Source organism: Sprattus sprattus (genome assembly GCF_963457725.1).
Source record: "Sprattus sprattus genome assembly, chromosome: 8".
NCBI lineage: Eukaryota > Metazoa > Chordata > Actinopteri > Clupeiformes > Clupeidae > Sprattus > Sprattus sprattus.
This window is the reverse complement of record NC_137927.1, coordinates 15,163,945-15,184,434: the sequence shown is the minus strand read 5'-3', so window position 1 is coordinate 15,184,434 and position 20,490 is coordinate 15,163,945. Positions and strand designations below refer to the sequence as shown.

The following is a 20,490-nucleotide window of genomic DNA, read 5'->3' as shown; positions in this document are numbered from 1 at the left end:
TATACCTCCATTTTGAAGGAGTCATTTTTTCAAGCCTTAGTATTACGAGTAGCACGAAAGGGCACCAAGGATGACTCACAGCTAAAATTAAATCTTTTGCCAGAAAAAATGTGGCAGATGTTATTAAGATTGTCTCAAACACCAACAAGTGCCACTGACTTGTGTCTCCTCTTGATATTTACAGTATACTGTAGCAGCAGCTGTACACGGCAGCCTTTTTATATAGTACATTGAGTACAGCATTCTGACCTCTTTCAAGGCATTAGATTTTACTTGATTCAGACTGTGCCGTGCACACATATCTAGTATACTGAAAGATAATCGAACAAGAGGTGGGACAGTTTACTCGAGAGCAACCTTGGTGGACTTTAACATTGGCATATATGTAGGTTGACTGACTCATCCAAGCAGACCTGTTACTGCTGCAGAAAGGTGCAGAACAGCTAAAAGCAAGCGCTCTCCATAGCTCCCTCATGGCTGTTTTTGTCTGTTTTAGCTTATTTGTTTTGTAGTAGCTGTTTGTAAACTTCAGCGTACCGGGCTCAGGGGTAGTGGGCGAAATATCATGTCATGTGCCTTAGGAAGGCGCAGGGCTTACGTGTATTGGCTACATTTGTATTAGTGCTCACAGACTTGTAATCACACTTCTCTATACGGTCATGTTATACACTGCACGAATGTTGCACATTTTGTGTTTGATGTGATAAGCTGGAATTTCCAGTGTATTTATTAAATGACTACACCCAATTTGTTACTGTGAGCTCAGAGTCTAATGATTTGAAGAGATGTAAAGCGTAAACTATACACTTGCTTTTCAGACCCACAGCCAGTGGATTTCAGCCACCACATAAAACAATGAAATCTTTCTTTCTGGTATTCACTGACATTGTGCATGGTGTGTTTTTGTCATTTCACCACTCTTATTACACATTTATTTGGTATTGAACAACCTTTTCCCAGATTTTATTAGAGCACATTTTCAATAACTAGACTGACGAACTAAAATGAATGCAACTGTTTAGGTCTGCTGCAAAACTCCCATTGGATACCAAACCAATCCGAAACAGCAAGTCAATAAAAAATAAGAGAAGGTGCATGTTTACCTTGCAGAATTTTGCTTTTGTTGAGCTAGTACGTTTTAACAATCCAGAAAAAAAAAAATCTTTTTGACACTAAAAAGAGATGGGTCACATTCTCTAACTTTTAGGCAAAGGTACAAATTGTTAATGCACACTTGCAAGACAAATTGAAACCACTGCAAGGTAGACATGTTTTAGGAGCCATAAACAAGGATTCACAAGAGTCTTCTTCCCCCTGATACCATGATTACCATATAAATACATAGTTATAGACATCTCATCAATAGTGTGACAAACATTACATAATGCACTTTAATATACTTCTTAAACATCATAATATATGCAATGTCATTTTGGAGGCTTTTGTTGCTGTATAAATAATGGCATCCCTGCACTATAGTAATGTAATGAGGACATACATACAACAAATAAAATAAAATGTATTTATTCTCATTGATAGTAATTCTCAATCCAACCATAGCAGAAAAAAAATTCTCCATGCCACTCAACACTACAGCTTCGGATTCTGACCTCATATCAGCAGATTAGAACCCCGTCCAGCAAAAACCCCATTGGCACTGCTAGGACTGATCCCTCTTGAGATAGACAGACCCAATGCAAGGGGGGAAAGAGCAGGCATTCTTTCCTCCGGTGTCTGCCAAGCTTATTTTAAAACGGAAAAGAAGAGGGGAGCGCAGGTGGGATGGGGTTCAGTGTGTTCTTTTACAAAACTTTTTTTCCTTCTCTAACTAAAAATAAAGGAGTGGTTGGACAAGGAGGGGGAACTACTGTAGTTTGTACTGTTCCTGCTGGGAGCCTAGAGCAGCGGGTAGACAGTGTGTGTGTCTGTGTGTGTGTTTGTGTGTGTGTGTGCAGAAGAGACAATTTGCCAGTGTATGCGCATGTATGCGTATGTGTCTTCATTCTGTACATGTCCGTGTGCTGGATGACTTTTTTTTGTTGTTTTTTTTTGTTCCAGTAAAACTGTCCTCCTGAGGGGCAAAGAACTCTGCCACCAAAAAAGCTTCAAGAGTTGAGGTAAAAACAAAAACAGATGAAAAAAAAAAAAAAAAGGTTCATAATAAACCGGGGAGTTTCCTGAGAAAAGAAGAGGAGACATAGCAAACCAGCTGGTGAGCGTTGAAAACTGATAAACTGTGAGAAAGAGAGCTTCTGATGAAACAGAAATGAAGATACCTGCTCATCATGTTGCGTTGGAGCCGCTTATTGCAAGAGTGCTGTCTGTGTTGGAGAGATTCTGTCCCTTCAGCACAGGATCTGAGGGCAGAGATTGACAGGATCACATGGACTGCACATATGCACCAAAGTAATATAATGCCTTTGAGTACACAAATGATCTACCCTTCCATCTATCTATCTATCTATCTATCTATCTGTATATATATAAAGAGCAGACAGAGCAATGGATAGACTTGGAAAGTTGGGATCTAGATCATCACACTATGACAGAAGAAGGGGACAGAAACTATGAGAAGACAGGGTGATCCATGACAGGGAAAAGGGAAGAGAGTGGAAAGAGAGGGCATTCTTACAGAAGTAAGGGTGCTCCATGGCTTCGCCGGCAGTTAGCCTCTGCTGATGGTCGTAGCGCAGAAGCTTGTCCAGCATGTCAAGGGCCTCCGGGCTTACCAGGTGCTGGTTCTCAGGTTGAACAAACTGCTCCCAGCGCTTGCGAGTCTGCCTGCACAGGGGCCACCACAAATCAGCAGTTCGTTAATAAAACACAGCAAAACTTCTCATGAGCAAAAAAATGAATATGTAATATTTTGGTAGAATCTCTAGATCTGAGGTAAATTCAATGCCCGTGAAGTTTTGCTCCCCATTTGGCGCTTTATACTCACTGGCCCAGTAGGTCCTTGAAGCGGGTGTCCAGTTCAATGTGGTACTTTTGCAGGTAGTCATAGAGCTCTTCTGTCCCAAGGACCTTGGCTATACGGACAAGCTGACAGAACAATAGCCCAGTCAAGCAAAACATGTCACATTTCACACATAACAAGCCTTGGGTGTGGAGACCAAATGACTCTCCACAGCTAATTGGAGTTAGCTAGGGAAAATACCTGATCATAGTTGTCTTGTCCGTGGAAAAAGGGCTCTTTCTGGAAAATCATACTGGCCAACATGCAGCCAAGGCTCCACATGTCCAAACTGTAGTCATACATCTGAAAAGACAAAAGCAATGGAATAAGACAACAGTAACAGACAAATGTGCAGTCAAGGCATTATAATCAACTGGACATAAAGATAAGAGTCAACTGGACTTCAAAATGGATTAGTAATTAGTAGAGACAGCAGCATTTCACCTGATAGTCCACCAGGAGCTCTGGTCCTTTGTATGACCTGGACGCTACCCTGACATTGTACTCCTGAGCAGGGTGGTAGAACTCCGCCAGCCCCCAATCAATGAGACGCAACTATTGCCAAACACACACACACACACACACACATCCAATAAGATGACGGGTAAGACACCTCGAACACACTGCCACACTTAGTCAAAGCAATAGTGAACATGCTGAATATTGCGCTCTGACCATCTGATTTGTTTCAGTACAATTTCTCCATAAACAGTTAAGCTAAAGAACAACACAAGAATGAATGAGCCTAGAATGACCCATCTCCTAATTCAATGGTGTCTTTACTGTTTATTTGTGAACACAAATCTGATAAGCAGATCAAATACCCAACATGGGGATCTGATACTACACTGTGACCATTTAAATACTGTGGTGTCTTTTCACTGCGGTAATTACGATATACTCTTATATGACTCAGCGGTCACTGTAATGATATAAGAAAGAACTTTGCACACCTTTCTCATTTGGTGGTCTATCATCACATTGTGTGGCTTGACATCCCGATGCATGATTCCCATGCTGTGACAGTAGTCCAGAGCCTGTCAGAAACACACACACACACACACACACACACACACACACACACACACACACACACACACACACACACACACACACACACACACACACACACACACACACACACACACACACACACACACACAGTCTCAATGTACTGGACTGGATATAAAAGCAAGTGAAGCATTTGTAGTCTTTTGGTCTCCTCACCTTCAGCAGCTCATACAGGTAGAAACGTATATCAAAATCTGTTAGCCTCTGGTACAGGTCCTATAAGACACAAAAGGCAATGATTAACCATTGAGAACACTGAATTCTGATTCAAACACCCATGAAAAAAAAGCCTTTACCTTAAAATCTGTGTTATTGATGCACTCAAACACCAGTGCTGGTGTCCTAGACTGTGAAGAGAAGACACACAGTTACACAATTACTAAGGCTTGCACACAATGCAGCTTACTACAGGATTCTCAGCTGTGGCCTTTATTTGCATAATAATCACACACAAGTTAAACAGCTGACTCCTGTTTCAATGCATGGTGAAATAACTACTATAGCTGATACAATACAAAGAAATGCCCAAGAGTACCTACCACTGGATCCTTCACTGTGTCCACCAGACGAATGATGTTGGTGCCTCCTTTCAGATTCTCTAGGATTTTGATTTCACGTTTGATCTTCTTCTTCTTTACAGGCTAAGGGTGTTTCAGTAGTCGGTTAGACACATGAGGTACTGAGGTTAATGCAGCAGACAGTCAAAATCAGGATCTCCCCATGTTAAAAAATACTGATTACTGTAAACAGTTATTTGGCTATACCTTGAGAATTTTGACAACCACTCTTTCATTGCTGTTGACGTTGATGGCTTCAAAAACTTCGCTGTACTTCCCTCTTCCCAGTTTACGTACAAGCTGATAGTCATCCTGGTTGCTGAGAGGAACAAGAAAAAACAATGTCACCAATTAAGTTCAACTGCATCATCTGACCAGACCCTGAGAAAGGGGTTAACACGGCAAATCAATCACATCCAAGAAATATCAGCTAAAAAAAAATCACCAGGATAAAATGGTAGCAAAACCTGTTCCATAGCCATTACCATGATAAGCAATCATTAATTGCTTAAAAAAAAACAATGAAGCTACATGTAAAAGCTACAATATGCAAGACCAGCTCATCAAGCAGAGCTAACAGATCCCCAGATGGAAGTAACCCTTTATCTGCCTGCATGTGAAGCTCTTTTTCTACATACACATTCTCTGACATCTTTGAGCTTTGGACTGATTTAAGGCCCAGAGGCAGTGAGACCCATTACTGGGAATATCCAAGTAATGCAGGCTATGGTGTTCAATGAGTCTAGATTATAGACATTTCCACATAAACATTTGGTTTTGACCAATAAACCCTCAAATGTTGCAACTTTAATGGATCAGTAGGTTTCAGATATATGACAAGCCACATGCTTTTGGCAGATGCGTCTTTCAGTTTTTCTCCTTGTATTAAACTTTGCAATCAGGAACTAACTTTAAACATTTTTGTCAATACAGGTTGTATAGCTGATTAGAGTAGGCAGCATGAACAGTGTTCCATCTATAGCTGAAATGCCCGGAACTAAAAAGACAACTCAAAAATAAATAAATACGATTTGGGGATATAAATCACGCCTTCCCAGTAATTCGTGAGTCAAAGGTGCAAAGGCATATTGAGTGCAGTTAATTAACAAGATGTTATGTGGTGGTGGGTTATAATCATTTGAGGCGTGGTTGTGGAAAAAGCCTCCGCTGACCATTCGATGAGGAATGATTGACGGAAAGGCAAGAAGGGGAGTGGGGGAGGCTTCCCTTCCAGTCTTCACATTACTGACAGTATGCAGCTGTAGCCCACATTGTAGTCTATCTTACTGTTTAGCTATCTATAAAGAGAATATATAATGCATTTTGGTACGCATCAATCGATGATTATGAATGACCACAATCCCTGTCAATCAATCACATTTAATCCGATTTACAATCTGATTTCAGTACGCCATCAGACCAATTATGGCCTAACCAAAAGACTGAATTCTTACCTCCAGCTTGGGACGTGCGCTTCATAGTCCCAGTACTCTTTGCTCTTCAGCTTGTTGACATCGGCATACACCCGTGCTTTGCTACCGGCCGCTGGACCGGGCATGGCGGGCCTCAACAATCGATCTGTCCGAGACCCCCCTACCGCAAGACTCTTATCTGTATACCGAATGGCAGAACACCTACTCTCTGGTGTCCGGACTTTAGCTGCTTCAGAGTAGGTGTTTCTCCTCACGACAAATTTCGTCCGTGGTTGGTGGCTGCACAGAACTGGCCACCGCAAACTCTCATTAGAGCTAGCAGTGCGGATTGTCAGTACAACGATGAGCGAGTGTCCAAGCTTGCTGAACAGGCTGTTTGGCGGAATATGGAAAGCCAGTTTAAACGAGGCGTCGGCGTGAAAAGGAAATAACGTTAATATAATGAGGTAGAAGTAAAATATTTTGTGCAGCAGGGATTCAATCGCGAATAAATTGTTTATGTTCTAAAAATAATAAATAGCTGGAGTAGAGCCACAAATATGGGCAAGGGATTTATTTTCTGCTCTTCACTTTCAACCTATACTAGCTTCACTAGCAAGCTACATTAGTCAGCGACCCGCGATCCAGTGTGGGGGAATGCAAACGGAAGAGACTGGTTTGCGGGCACTGTAGATCTTAGCTAGCGATGGAGTCGCAAGGCCCGTTACAACCAAATTAAAATGAAGCTATGAAGCTAACTCACCAATAGACTAAATAAAACCCGATATAATGCAAATCGAAAAAACATTAATTACAAAGCATACTGACCGCACATAGTATCCACTGTGGCATGAACGTCCATTCGCAGACGAACATTAACGTCTAAAGAAAATAGTGTTGGTTAGCTTTTCGATAACAAGCTAACGTAAAAGCTGGCTAACTGGCCCTGTGTTTTAAGGTAACGTTAGCTACGCACAAAGTCTTTCGCACGAACACACCTATTCACGCCCAAACATAAATTCCCTAACGGCGTGCTCAAGTCCCCCAGGGGAACCCCTGGTATCGCTTAAATGAAAGGGTGTGGGGATCCCCTTATTGGAATCCCCTTCGGTTCATTCTTCAGTGCTACGAGTGTTTGCGGGGACAGCGTTAGCTAGCCAGCTAACTAAATCAGTGACAGACTGGAACCAATATGTCCATGGAACCAGCAGCCAGCGTCATAAACTCAAGATATTTGGTTCCGGGTCCTCAAACGGCAAAATCCGTTCGAACTGTGTTTAATGTGTAGGTTCAAAAATAATTCATATGGTCCTATAAAGTGTGCTTATTGTTAAAACAAATATGTACATTTATGTTTGTAGCTTTTCAGTGTAGCCACTCGACGTGAACTTTCGACGTGAACTTTATTAGTCTTGACACTGTGGCACACCCACAAATATTTCCTGACTGAGGCTTAGCCTATTTATTTTTATTCTCTGCCAAAAGGCTCCGCGTCCCTGTTGTATTACCAGTATTTGCACTAATGCTGTGCAATGTGGATTTGGTAGCCTGCTTGTGCCAGTTGTAGGCTGCCTTGATTTGGTAACGTAGCCTTTTAAAAGGTAGCCAAAACATGTTTTAAACACTTCTATAAATTCAGATACCACAACCTACTGTTTCCGGATGTATCTTACAATAATTTGGACGTGTCCTCATTATTGAACTACCACGCATTGATTTTTTTTTCTCGGAACGAGATACATCAGCAAATCACAGCCCTTGATCGTATAGCTCTTGTGGCCAGTGTGTCATTCTAATAGGATCAATATCCCTGTGGGCAGCAATATGATGCAGTCTCCTGCCTTCATGTTGCTGAGCTGAGCTCTCCTCATTTTAGAATTATTTAGTTGAGCTAAAATGCTTGTTCATTTGTCGTTTTGGTAGGCTAACATGTTATCCTCAAATGAAAAAAAAAAAGAAGCAACGAAGTGACAGTTCTCATCTAGCAGGACACTGCCTGGATAGCCCACATTAAACTGGAATTTGATGTTGGTTTATTAATATTCCATCATTTCTATGTTCGTGACTACTGAAGCGTATAAGGGCCACTTATGGGGTGATTTCTCTCGTGCGCACGCTTGGGGTTGATTTCTGAATATAAAGTCCGAATTTCTGAGAATAAAAGTCAGAAATAATTTTTGAGGTTAAAGTCAGAATTTAATCTGACAAGTTATTTCTTACTTCTGGCTATAATACGCTTCCGTACGTGACACTGTTATGCTTATGTAAAACCTGCAGACTAGCTGGTAGAACAGAGATCCAGTAGCCTACCCTAGTTGAGACATAGTAAGTGGGTTCCATTGACAAGAATGTACCAAATTCAGTTGATTAGTAATAATGCAGTGCAAAGACTATGAAGGACATTGAAAGAATCATGTTGGCTCTGAATGGTTAAAACGATGTTTCATCAGAAGTACATTTTCTTTCTCGATATTACATCATGATTTTATAACACAAACTTAAGAATTTATACTTTCATGAAAAAATGTTTATTTGTTAGTGCTAAGTACTTGATGATGATTACATACAGTATATTGAAGATCACTTGTACATTTCACTCACGTTACATGGCTACACATAGTTTTCCAGAAAGTTATAAAAGTTGTAACACAATGTTATGAAATCAAGTACGACCATGCTAGAGATTCCGATACTAGTGTTTGAGTGGTAACAGGTCACATACAGTCCTTTGGCTTAAGCTCAATCCCTTATAACTCAAAGCTCCCTTTAATGTCACAATCATTTTTACATGTTCAGTCAGCTTATATATAAAAAAATCTTCTTCTCTTTTTCAACACATTACCAGACAGAAACACAAATATTGACATTATTACTGGGGGAAAAAATCACAATCTTTTCTGGAGCGGAGAAACAAGAAACACAGAAACATAAGCACTGTTACAAGTAATACAAAAATGTATCATGTTGCCCCACTTTTATGTATGCACACTTAAAGTATGCATTTTCGTTAAGATACCTCATGAACAGAGGATACTCAATAACATTTCTAAAGCTGTAGTAGACCTGCATTTGAAGACTGGAAGGAGGAACAAACTAGGGGCAGCAGAGATGATCCAGAATGAGCTGAGAAAGAGAGCGTAAAGTCATGCTTAACATTTTCACATGAGAGAAAAAAACAAACAGAAAGAGTAGAAATGGATTTAGCACAGTTCACAGCTGATATAACACAGATACTATGCAAATTCTACCATTGTCTGTGAGAGTTGTTATAACACATCTATTTACAGACATTTTGACATTTTCTCAGAACAGAGATGCTTATTTTCTTCTGTCCTGTTTGGTTTGTCCTTGTGGCTTCATATTTGCCACAAATACCCCCTTCTCAAAAATGCAACAGGTACGAGGAGTCAAACCTACCAACTTACAATAAGCAGAACGGCGGAAACTGTTGAAATAACACACTGCTGAGTCTGTACTAAGGAGCATATTTTACAATACCTGTGATGTAATACACTTAAGCACTTCCTAGAGAAACATGAACAATTTACCTATTTTACCTATAGACAAGTATGCCAGCTTCATCAATAATCAGGTGAAGACACCTTTTAATACATATGTATTGTACATTCGTGCAAAGATATCCATTGGTTTTGGGGGTAGCATCATAGCACTGGATAGGTTACAAGAAATACAAGCATCTTCACTTGTATCACAATGAAAGGACATTGATGTCATTGTTCACAGGTAAAAAATAAGTCCACAATATATGATCAATACGATAAAATACATAAGTGCTTTCTATTGTGTCTGTGTTCATGGCACTTGAAGATTGGTAGCCCATACGTTCACCTCCAGGATTTGGATGAGAGGCCAAGAAAGTACTGCACATGTCACAGAAGACCATTACAGACAATATGGCTGCCACGTTAACAGCACAGGGTAAGAAATGATTTTCCACAATTCTTAAAAGTTTGTGCTTCAGATATTTCCTTTGTGAAGAAACAACCAAAAAGGAGGAGGCAGAGAAGTTGATCTGTAAGAAGTGCATAAGACTAGCATATTGATATAATCAGGCAGTGTGTGAATACATGGCCTGTGTAACACTGGATCTCTAACTATCAAGGAAGCAAAGGTACTACGTGAGTTTATGAGTTCATTTTTTCTGAGACACGTGTAAGCCATTACTGTATGCAGGGGGCCACAGGGTATCCTCCTCCTTCTGCAGTGTGCTGGACGGTATGTTCTTGGAGAGCGCACAGATCTCCAAAGCGTTCTCCACACCACACGCATTTAAACTGGGCCTCTCTGGAGTGGACGCTGCCATGCTTGGCCAGGTGCTCGCGCTGCTTGAAGCCTTTGTCACAGGTCAGACATTTAAAGGGCTTCTCGCCTGTGTGGACACGCCTGTGGCGCTGCATCTCCGAGGAGTATTTGAAGCGCTTTTCACAGTCGGAGCACTTGAGTGGCTTCTCTCGGGCCGGGTCGCAGTGGTGCTGCACAAACTCCGAGGACGACACGAAGCGGCGGTCGCAGAGCGAGCACTTCAGTGGTTTCTCTGTGCAGTGTGCATTGTTCTGGTGACGCTGCAACGTCGAGGACTTCTTGTAACCTTTGCCGCACACGTCGCACTTGTAGGGCTTCTGAGATGTCGAGGCAGCCGCACCACATTTGTGTTTCAGCAGCTCGCCCGATTGGCTGAATCCCTTCTGACAGGCGGCGCACTTGAACAGGCTCTCGATGCCGTGCACGTGCTGGTGGTACAACAGGTGGGAGGGCTGCAGGAAACCCTTGTCGCAGAGGTTGCACTTGAATGGCCGGTCAGCCGGATTCTTGTGCGTGCGGCGATGGCGGACCAGGGCATACTGCTGCTTGAAGGTCATCTGACATTCCTCGCACTGGAACGGGCGGTCTTCTGAGTGGGTGCGCTCGTGCTGGCGCAGGTCGGACTGGCGCTTGAAGCCTTTGTCGCATGAGCTGCAGCGGAAGGGGCGGTCCCCGGCCGGCTGACACTGGTGGTGCAGCAGCTCGGAAGATTCCTTGAAGTGCATCTCGCACAGGTTGCACTTGAACAGGTGCTCGCCGGAGTGGGAGTACATGTGGCGCACCAGGTGGGACCGGTGCTTGAAGGTCTTCTCGCACACAGCACACTTGTAGGGGCGCTCGGAGCTGTGTGTGCGTTGGTGGTGCTGAAGGTGAGAGGCCTGACTGAAGCTCTTGTCGCAAATGGTGCACTTGAAGGGCTTTTCGCCCGTGTGCACGCGCTCATGACGTGACAGTTCGGACAGGTGACGGAAGCTCTTGTGGCACACAGAGCACTTGTAAGGTCGGTGAGAAGTAGAACCATCATACGTCGAGGTAGACGATCCCTCGCCAGTGTTGGCAGACGACGAGGAGCCAGGATGCCCAGAGGAGCCGGGGCGGTATGTTTTCTCACAGATGGAGCACTTCATTGGGTTGGTTCCAGTGTGTTCTGTGTGGTGCTGCGCCAGTGAGGTGAGCAGGGAGAATCCCATCTTGCACACCCCGCACACGAAAGGCTTCTGCTCCACCTGAATACACTGGTGCTCAAGGAGGTCTGTCGCCTGCTGGAAGATCTTCATGCACTGAGTGCACTGGAAAGAGCGATCCTGGTTCACCATGCACTGGTGCTCGTGCGGGTTGGCCAGGTGTGAGATATCATGGCCGCAAGCGCCACACTTGTGGCTGCCCTCACTACCCACTTGCAGGGAAGGCTGCTGGGCTGGCACTGGGTGTGGCTGGGCATGCTGGCTGTGTGGAGGCGGTGGCAGGGAGGGGTCTGACTGCAGGACTATCCCATACACAGCACTCCCCAGTGGGTTCTCTGCCCCATGGGGGAGAGTATGCACCACTGGTGGAGGCACCACAGCATGCTGCTGCCATGCCTCCGACATCCTGCCGCTGCGCACGTATGGATTCAGTTTTGAAGATGAGGAAGGTGGACCTCGGATCATGAAAGATGTCCCTGATGGGGGAAGTGAGGACCAGGCCACCCACAGAGCAACCAAAAGTATGACTGTCCAAGTGCACTGTTGTGTCAGAGCCACCTGTTTTATTTTTGGGACACCAACACCATGTGTAATTAATGTTACGAACAAGATGTTCCCCTAGTGCAGAGTGTGTCCTTTACAGGTAAAACCCCCTGTGAGGAAAAGGAAAGGTATATACTAAAACATAATATGTAATGGCTTGTTTAGTTAAAAAACACATGTATAATCATTTCATATTAAACCTGGCAACGAGGAGCTAAATGTACCCATTTGTATAAATAGAAAATACACACGTCCATATCTCCAAGTTTTACTATAGGCTGCAAGTCCAATTTTTCAGGATTAATTTAAACACTGGACTTATTAACAGCAAATACTTATTTGTAAGCGATATAGCAATAATTTGGCAGATGTTCTTGCCAAGAGTGGAACTAGCCTTCCTGATTCTAAAAGCGTAAGCCTTAGCAGTGGCCTATTTTCCTTTTAAGACAAACAATAGTGTCACCTTTTTGCCATGCATTCGCTCGAATACGTTTCATTAAGAAAATATACATAACGAAGGTAGGCTAATGTACACTAACGTCGAGACAGACCTATGGTGCTGGCAAGACCGCTGAATTTCAGCAAAAACGAGACGTTTATCGTTTTTTTATAATAATATGTGACCAGGTTATTGAAGCTTGACCAATTAGCCTACAAGTATAAGGACTGTTTTCTCGAAGGCAAACTGATGAGACGAACTATGGACATAACTGCACTGTAGAGCAAAACACAGCCATATACGTCATTTTTTTCATTCGCTGCACAGCAAGCTAGATACATTGTTTCGTCTGTTGCTGGAATGTCTAGGTGGTTTACAGTAAATAGTTATTGTTTCGATTGCCTACCTCTATCTCGCCGTTCGATGAACCATGGCAATTCGGTTAAATAGGATGTAGGTGGGCAAATACTATTTCTCCGAGGGCTTGCGGCCCAGATGGTGATCCGAATCCGTGGACCAGCCCCCGAACACGGCCACCCTGTATTCAGAATCTCAAAAAAAAAAAATGCAATGCATTTTAGAAACCCGTCTTCACATCGCAACGTAATATCGCCATGCATTTCTAATGAAATCAGGAGCCATTAATTATTGTACCTTCAAAGACGAAAATACTGGAGAGAATATTGTGCAAGTTTGCAGACGACGAGACGAGAGACCATTGTGAATGCACTCACCGGAAACAGAACAGTGCCAGTTAACACATTCTTGAAATATTAAAATTACAGAACTCAATAGATCCCTGGTCAAGATGAAGAAATAAAATGTAATTTGTTGATTTATTGTATTGTATTCTGTCATTCTGGCCGTTTTGTATGTCAGTTTCTAAAACGTTCCATTTGTTTCCAAAGGGTTTCTGCACAAATGATCGATGAAATTAGAGAGAAGTCTCATCTTTTATCAACCACCGTCTTAGAGCATCAGGTAATTGTTTCACATAATAATCAGAGATTTGTTCAGTTGGCAAGTATGATGGCTGTTTTGCCGCCAAATTCCATTACACTTGCATCTAGGGGAGATAATGATTTAAAATATTATGTTAATATACCAGTATTGTCTTGATGTGGTAAAAACACAGTTAACTATCTCATAAAGACTGCACGTGTCATCACAGGTCATGTGATAAATGAGAGACACATTAACTTCAAACATTTTTATTAATTTTCCACATAACTTGGAAACAACCTCATAAATCATTGAGTAAGAAAAGGCATGCTTTGGCATGCAATGATTTCACAACATGATGATGTCACTGGGTGAGTAGTATAAAATATACAGTAGCAGTTTTATCATTCAGTATTCAGATAATTTCAGTCAGGTTCCACTGAGAAACGTAAGCTGGCATTTTTACACTGTTGTCCCTATTGTCGCCTATGTTGCTGGATAGAGAGACAGGCAGAAATTCACACAGAGTAACACCAGAAGAAAACAGGCTTAACAAACATGCTGTAAAAATCTCCTCAGGCTCATCAGATTTAATAAGCCAACTCTAAAGTAAACAGCCTTTTCTAGTTTAATCAGTTCAAATATGTATTGGGATAGAGACAGATCGTTCCATGCCCCAGCCTATGACCTCAGGATGTTATCTAAACAAAGCCTGCTTGCTGGGATGATTTTTCAAGTAAAAAGGCACTCAGCATTTTCAAAGATGTCTTGCAAACTGTTAAAAGATGCTAACTGTTGAGTAATATATAATATATTTTTAAAGCAGTGGTCATAAGATAACAGTCTCAAACTTTACAGAGCGTGAGCCAGAATACTCCACCAGCTATGTTCCGTTGTGTTGTGTGAAATGTTGGATGGTGAGGTGGTGTGTGTTTTCAGGGAGACTGGGTATAGAGTAAATGGATGTGGGGGGGGGGTCCACGGTGCGCCAGAGTGTTAGCTGTGAATTGAGTACAACAAAATGTTTGATGAGCTTGTGCTGAAACATCATAATATTGATGACGCAGGGATTGTGTTGAGTGTGAACATAATGGTGTGCACTCTCACCCAAATACAACATACATCTATACATTTTATCCTTACCAATGCAGAGTATGACGATGAAGCCCTTTCAGATACAGTAGATCATACTTCTTACAATTAATTATTTTGGGGTGTAGTTTTGCATGTTGTGTGTGGAGAAATGGGAAAGCTATGGGATCATGTAGTCTTGGCCTGCCTAACAAAATCCTGTGCTATTTGCCCATGACCAGCTTACATGCGCTACAACGTCTTTGTACAAGAGACCATCTCACTATGCTATTCTATCTTGCTGCTCAGCAGGCCTGAATCTCCTCTCAATATAAATAAAAATTTAAATAAATAAAAATAAATAAAATATTTCAATAAGAGAGTTAAAAAGTTCAAATGAATAAGGTATAGTTCTAATATTTAAAAAACTAAATGTCTGTAGTCATCGCAAAGCTTAAACAATACCTTACATGGGCCTTTATAATGAGTAGAGAGGAAAACAAAGTTAGAGCACTAAAACTAATGGAACAGTGACCGAAATACTTAAATACATCTGTGAGGATGTAGTGCTTAGCCAATAATGAATTTTGTCCAAAAAGTGGACTTAAACTAAAATTGTGTCCAATTTATCATGGCAATGCTAATATTATTATGCAGGCCATATATGATGTTAAATGAAGAAATGAATGAATAAAATGGCAACCCCAATGTTGAGTAAAATCACCATGACCACTAGAATGGAGCTGGAGCCCTGCAAATAGAAAAGAGAGCATTTAGTTGTTTACTCAGTGAGTTAGAACTAACAGTTAACAGGAGCTAAGTTGTTCATAAATTAGCTGTATTTAGGCCTATTAGCAGTATTTTGACTTGGCACATTATATTGGCCTTGTTACAGGAGTGTGGATAAAATACCAGCAAAAAGGCATTTGTTAAGTGACAGTACAGTGTGTACTTACTGAGTTTGATTTGATCAGGTTTAGATGCTCCCCCTCATGTTCCAGTGTGATAGGGGATGATGTTAGGGGCGGGGAGAGGGTGACATCCCTGTGCAGTGGCCACTCCTCCAGGTCCACCCCTACATTCAGGCTGTCCAGCATTTGTACCGAGTCCATAGACCCTTCTCTGGCTGAAAGACCCCAGTCTTTGTTTTCCTGGTTCCTTAGCCTCAGTCTCTGTGAGTTGTGCCCTTTGAGAGCCGAAGACTCGTTGCCTGAGCCCAAGTGTTGCTGTGGAAAGGAGTCTTGGGGCTGGAGCCTCATCTCCACCCTGTAGTCATCCATTCTCTCTTCGTCTTGCTCCACCAGGTGGGAGCGGGAAGGGCTCCACTGGGTGGTGTTCTCGGCAGCCCAGCCGCCCACTGGTGAGCAGTCCCTATCTGGTTCTATGGGCTTGAAGTCAGACAAGGCAGGCTTTCCCATAACATGATTGGAAATGGGCTGGCTTGGTTTGTGGTTGGAGTAGATGTGGTCATGGGGTTTGCGATAGGAGGGTGCATGCTCTCGAGGATTGTAACTGGAAGGGGCGTGATCTTTTGGCTTGTGTTGTGTGGAGATGTACTCCTTTGGCTTGTGATTGGAAGAAGCGTGCTCATGGTTCTTGTGATTGGGCAGACTGTGCCCCAAAGCCTTGTGATTGGAATATATGTGCACCTGTGGTTTGGAAGAGTCGCGCTCACAGGACTTATGGTTGGAAGATGAATTTTCCCATTCCTTGTTGTTAGAGGCCATGTACTGCCTGGACCTGTGATTCGACGGTGCATGCTTCCAGGCCTTCTGATTGGAGGGCTTGTGTTCCCACAACTTCTCTGAGGGAGAGTGCTCAATGGGCTTATGATTGAAAGAAACATTCTCCCGGGATTTGTGATTGGCGTTGGTTTGCTCATGGCCATTCATATGACCTATTTCAGCCTCCTCCAGTAGCGACGGTGTGGTGGAGCGACTGCTCTCCCCCTTGCTGCCTCTCCGGGTGGGATACATGTCAGCCGTCCAGCCGTTTCCTCCACCCCTCAGGTGATCCATGCCCCTCCCTTCTACCAGAACCTGGATTTCGGATCCTCCCTGCTCGTCTACGGCGCTCTGGCGCATAAAGCAAGTGTTTCGAGTGCGGTGCGATGGAGGGCTACAGGGTGGCGATGAGGGGCTGCTCAGAATCGGGCTGCGGTCTGGTGTCAGGACAGGCGGCGTGGTGTCCGGCGTGCAGAGCTCCGGGCTGTCTGTGCCTGTGGACATGACCTCTATGTCCTTCTCCTTCCTATCCTGATGCTTGGGCCTCTTGCAATCCAGCCCTAAGCAGAGGCAGTGGAAATGAGAGGGAATAGTCTTAGGAGGTCAGAGAGTTACAATACTGCTGGGATGAGATAAAAGCTTATGGATAACAAGTGAGACTAAGAACCCATTAACAGTACCCCTACACCCAAGAGAAAGTTGAATGGGCAAACGTTATTGAGAGGAGGGAGCAAAATTGACCTGCTCGGCTCCTAAAACCAGAGCTTTGTACATATGATCACTGCCATTCTGTAGATGAATTGAATTACATTTGTAAATCATACATTCAAACAGTTAAACACATGGCATGCTTTTACATTGTTATTTCCTAATTTGGAGAATTTCTCCCCTTCTGTCATACAATTGAAGATGGACTGACCATTTCCATAATGATTGAAGGAGGGGGACAGTTCTTTGGCAATGACCCTGGCTAGGCGGCACTCCTCCAGGGCTCTCTGTGCGACACCCTCTGCAGCCTCTGCCTTTCCTCTGGCGTGGCTCATCCTTAGAGACAAGACAAGACAATTTGCACATGTGCCACGCAGTCAGAACCTCAATATCTACTATTTTGCATTTTATGTGTGTGTGCATGTACAGAAACAATGTGGAAATTGAAAATTGTATCATGACATACAGTATATACTCTCACAAGTTAGGTTTCGTTGGACTTTGTGTGACCTGTTTTGCATAGTCAGTCCTTACCTGGACAGTGCTATCTCAGCCTTCTGCTTAGCGATGTCTGCAGCCTTCTCTGCGGCCTCCACTGCACGGTCCACCTTCTCTCGGATCTTGCTAGCGCGCAGTGGGATGAGGTTCTTCCTCTTGCCACTTACCAGAGTGTTCTGCTTGTACTTCCCTTCCTCCTTGGTGCCATCAGGGAAAGTCGTGCAACCGTAGCCATGCCGCTTGTTGGCCAGCCACTCCCCTTCGTACCGCAGGCCATCTGAGCGCCGGCACACGCCCCAGCCTGTCCGCCAGTCGTTCCTCCACTCGCCGGCGTAGATCTCTGTCACCGTGGCATCCACGCTGCTGCCCAGCTCGACCTCGCCCAGGCTGACGTTGGAATTGATGTCGGAGGCAGCCGAGCTGACTGTGCTCATGCCAGCCTCACTGCAGAAGGAACTCTGCTTGCTGAGCTGGCTGGCCAGGGAGCTCTTGGACTCGGAGCGCCGAAGCTTCAGGCCACTCAGGATGGACTGCCGGAAGCGGCCCTTCCTCTTCCTCTGCCGGTCTGCATCGCCGTGCGCCGACAGCACAAAGCCACCACGCCCAACGGGGCTCCCCACCACGCCGCCCACCCCACCGCCACTGCCGTCCTCCAGCGACGGCCCCTCACTGTGCTCCGAGCGCAAGGAGTTTATGGAGGTGCGTAGAGGGGAGAGAATGACAGCCGCCATGCCATAAGGCACACTTTGTCGAACTCCGTATCCGTGACGCATCCCCCCCAGCCACTGGCCTTGGTATGTTCCTAGAAGGAAAAATGTTTTTTTTTTTTTTTAGAGGGAAAGAAAACTTGAAACGCTTTTCGAAAGCATATCAGGTCCAATAGGCCGACACACAGTTATTAGATACTGTAATTGGAGGCTTTTATGACATTGGTTATGTTAATGGCCATTGCAAAGTTTTTTTCTTGCTTAATTGTCAAACCAAATGAAATCTAAACACTAAATATCCTACGTCACTCTGTCCTACTTAACTGCTATGGCTTTTTACGTATTTTAACAGCATTCTACACATGCCTTATCGAACAGTTCCGGCATCTCATTATTGAATTGAACCATGAACTGTCCTAGGTCCTGAAATTGAGGGAGGCACGTGGAATCACCATCGGAAGCACCAATGTATTGTAGTAGACCTACTAATCGATCGGTGCAGTGATGAATTGGGCATCTCAAATAAATAATCGAAATGAGTGCAAGTCTCCTAATTAGGCAAACATATAGGCCTGGAAGTAGAATGTTTGGTGGCATTCCGAAGGCACATCTTTGGTGCTTTACATCGGTCTTTGGTAGTAGCCAAAACAGGCGTTTCCACCTAAACTGAGTTGTGTTTTAGGCGGTTATGAATCAGCACGCAAAGAAACCGAGGAGACCTGTTTTCGAATCAACCTGCAGCGGGTGCTTCCCTCCGTCGACTAATGCAGAAAATCCACCTCTCCGACAATAATTATTAAACAACCATGGCATCACTTAAGTCAGCAAGAGACACGAATATCGCCAAACGACCAATCAGAGCTCAGAACAGCATTCTCTGGTGACATGATGACCTGCCTGCTATCTCTACGTTTCCATGGCAATTTACTGTACAGAGGCGTCTTTAGACCAATGCAGAGAAGCCGAGTAAGCTGATATGGTGGAACGGTAAGATCCATTTTGGTCCAAGTTGGACAGGCATCTTGTCACTATTTCCCTGTATGCAGGTATTAATATCTACCAGTTGAGTTAGCCATAAGGCCAAACATGTAAAAAAAAAAAAGACTGGCAAAAGGTATGCCTATAATGGGCTTATTCATGAACTGACTGCAGTCTTACATAATTGCAAAAAGCAGTATCTGATTTGTGTAATTCCTATTGTCACTTACTGTTACCCAACATTGAACTACAGAGATTCTTGCCTCACATTGATTCAACACTGTGGCATGCTCTAAGTGGAGTAATGGGGTCTTTTCAATGCTAAGCCTGGTCCATATATGTGTCTCCCTGCTATGTAGCAATACAAAAAAAACACAGAGGTATAACACTCAGAGATTGAACATAGGAAAGACATCCACAACATTTCAGTTTTGTCTAGAAATAATGAGGAAAGGCTGTTACAGTAAGTTCACACTCACCTCCATCGGAGTAAGTCTCCGTTCCATATCCATCTTGTAAACCGTTGCTCCAAGTCCCCTCATACTTAGCTCCACTGCTTGTGCTCTCCAGCTGCCCGTAGCGGCCTTTAAATCCTTGTGTCCACTCGCCCCTGTACTCCCACCTGCCTTTGCTCTCCACGCCGATGCCGTGACGCTTACCTTGCGCCCAGGTGCCTTGGTAACTGTTCCCACTGGGCCAGGTGTACACCCCCAGGACCTCAAAGCCATGGCTCCAGGCCCCGGCGTACTCTCCCTGGCCCTGGGGACCCGTGCAGACCCCCCGCCCGTGGGCCTTGCCCTGTTCCCACCCTCCACAGTACGACCCCCCATCATCAAAGTCAAACCTGCCTCCAGTGGACATGCATGAAACAGGTTTTGGCAAATCCTCAGAATGTCAAGGAAAACAAGTGCTTATTGACAAAGGCAGGCGTGGGTAAAGTATGTTCAGGTGAGATTAATTTTGCTCCTTTCAGGGAAAGACGTAGCTTACAAAAATAAAAATATAAAAAAATTAAGAAATTATGAAAGAACTGTGTCAGATAAAGCTGATCTTGAAAAGTTCTCAGAGCATCTTCATCATTATCATTTCCTCCTGGTACTCTCAAAGAGAGGCTGGGCCTACTGGAACATCGCTGCTCCTGTCATTGGGCCCCTCCACCCGTGGGCACGCTGATCGTGAGCTTCTCGATCCCTCTCCACTCCAGAGTCCCTCGGCTCCGCTCCCCCCTCTCTCTCTCTTTCTCTCTCTCTCCGTGTCTCTCTCTTGCGCGCGTTGTGGAGATCTGGAAGCAAACAAGGCCTGTTTTTTTCCACAGCCTGAGATCCACACAGCAGCACTGATACGCTCAATCAGACATTACATCGCCCCCCTTGGCGT

The 20,490-nt window shown here is 43.9% G+C and overlaps 2 protein-coding genes across 2 annotated transcripts; both read right to left on the bottom strand.

Annotated features, from left to right (window-relative positions):
- Nucleotides 1-960: 960 nt before the first annotated feature.
- On the bottom strand, nt 961-6,278 carry csnk2a2a (casein kinase 2, alpha prime polypeptide a). Its single transcript, XM_080843932.1, has 12 exons — nt 6,039-6,278; nt 4,792-4,903; nt 4,567-4,668; nt 4,324-4,374; nt 4,184-4,243; nt 3,910-3,993; nt 3,401-3,511; nt 3,158-3,259; nt 2,942-3,042; nt 2,633-2,781; nt 2,277-2,357; nt 961-2,177 (listed from the first exon to the last, which is right to left on the bottom strand). The coding sequence occupies exons 1-11, from the start codon at nt 6,140-6,142 to the stop codon at nt 2,284-2,286; spliced, it is 1,050 nt and encodes a 349-aa protein (XP_080700058.1). The 5' UTR covers nt 6,143-6,278; the 3' UTR covers nt 961-2,177; nt 2,277-2,283.
- An 8,890-nt stretch (nt 6,279-15,168) lies between these two features.
- Nucleotides 15,169-19,974, bottom strand: jph3a (junctophilin 3a; the record flags this gene model as incomplete). Its single annotated transcript, XM_080844163.1, has 5 exons — nt 15,169-15,249; nt 15,455-16,782; nt 17,142-17,266; nt 17,465-18,230; nt 19,593-19,974. 5 exons carry the CDS (start codon nt 19,972-19,974, stop codon nt 15,169-15,171), a joined length of 2,682 nt encoding a protein of 893 aa, XP_080700289.1.
- Between the last annotated feature and the right edge of the window lie 516 nt (nt 19,975-20,490).

What these genes read in the sequence shown, in the direction of transcription:
- csnk2a2a (XM_080843932.1), bottom strand. Translation starts at nt 6,142, where the DNA reads ATGCCCGGTCCAGCGGCCGGTAGCAAAGCACGGGTGTATGCCGATGTC. An exon ending in GCGCACGTCCCAAGCTGGAG is followed by an intron (nt 4,904 to 6,038) that starts GTAAGAATTCAG and finishes TGTTCCTCTCAG; the next exon opens with CAACCAGGATGACTATCAGC. An exon ending in ACACAGTGAAGGATCCAGTG is followed by an intron (nt 4,375 to 4,566) that starts GTAGGTACTCTT and finishes TTCTCTTCACAG; the next exon opens with TCTAGGACACCAGCACTGGT.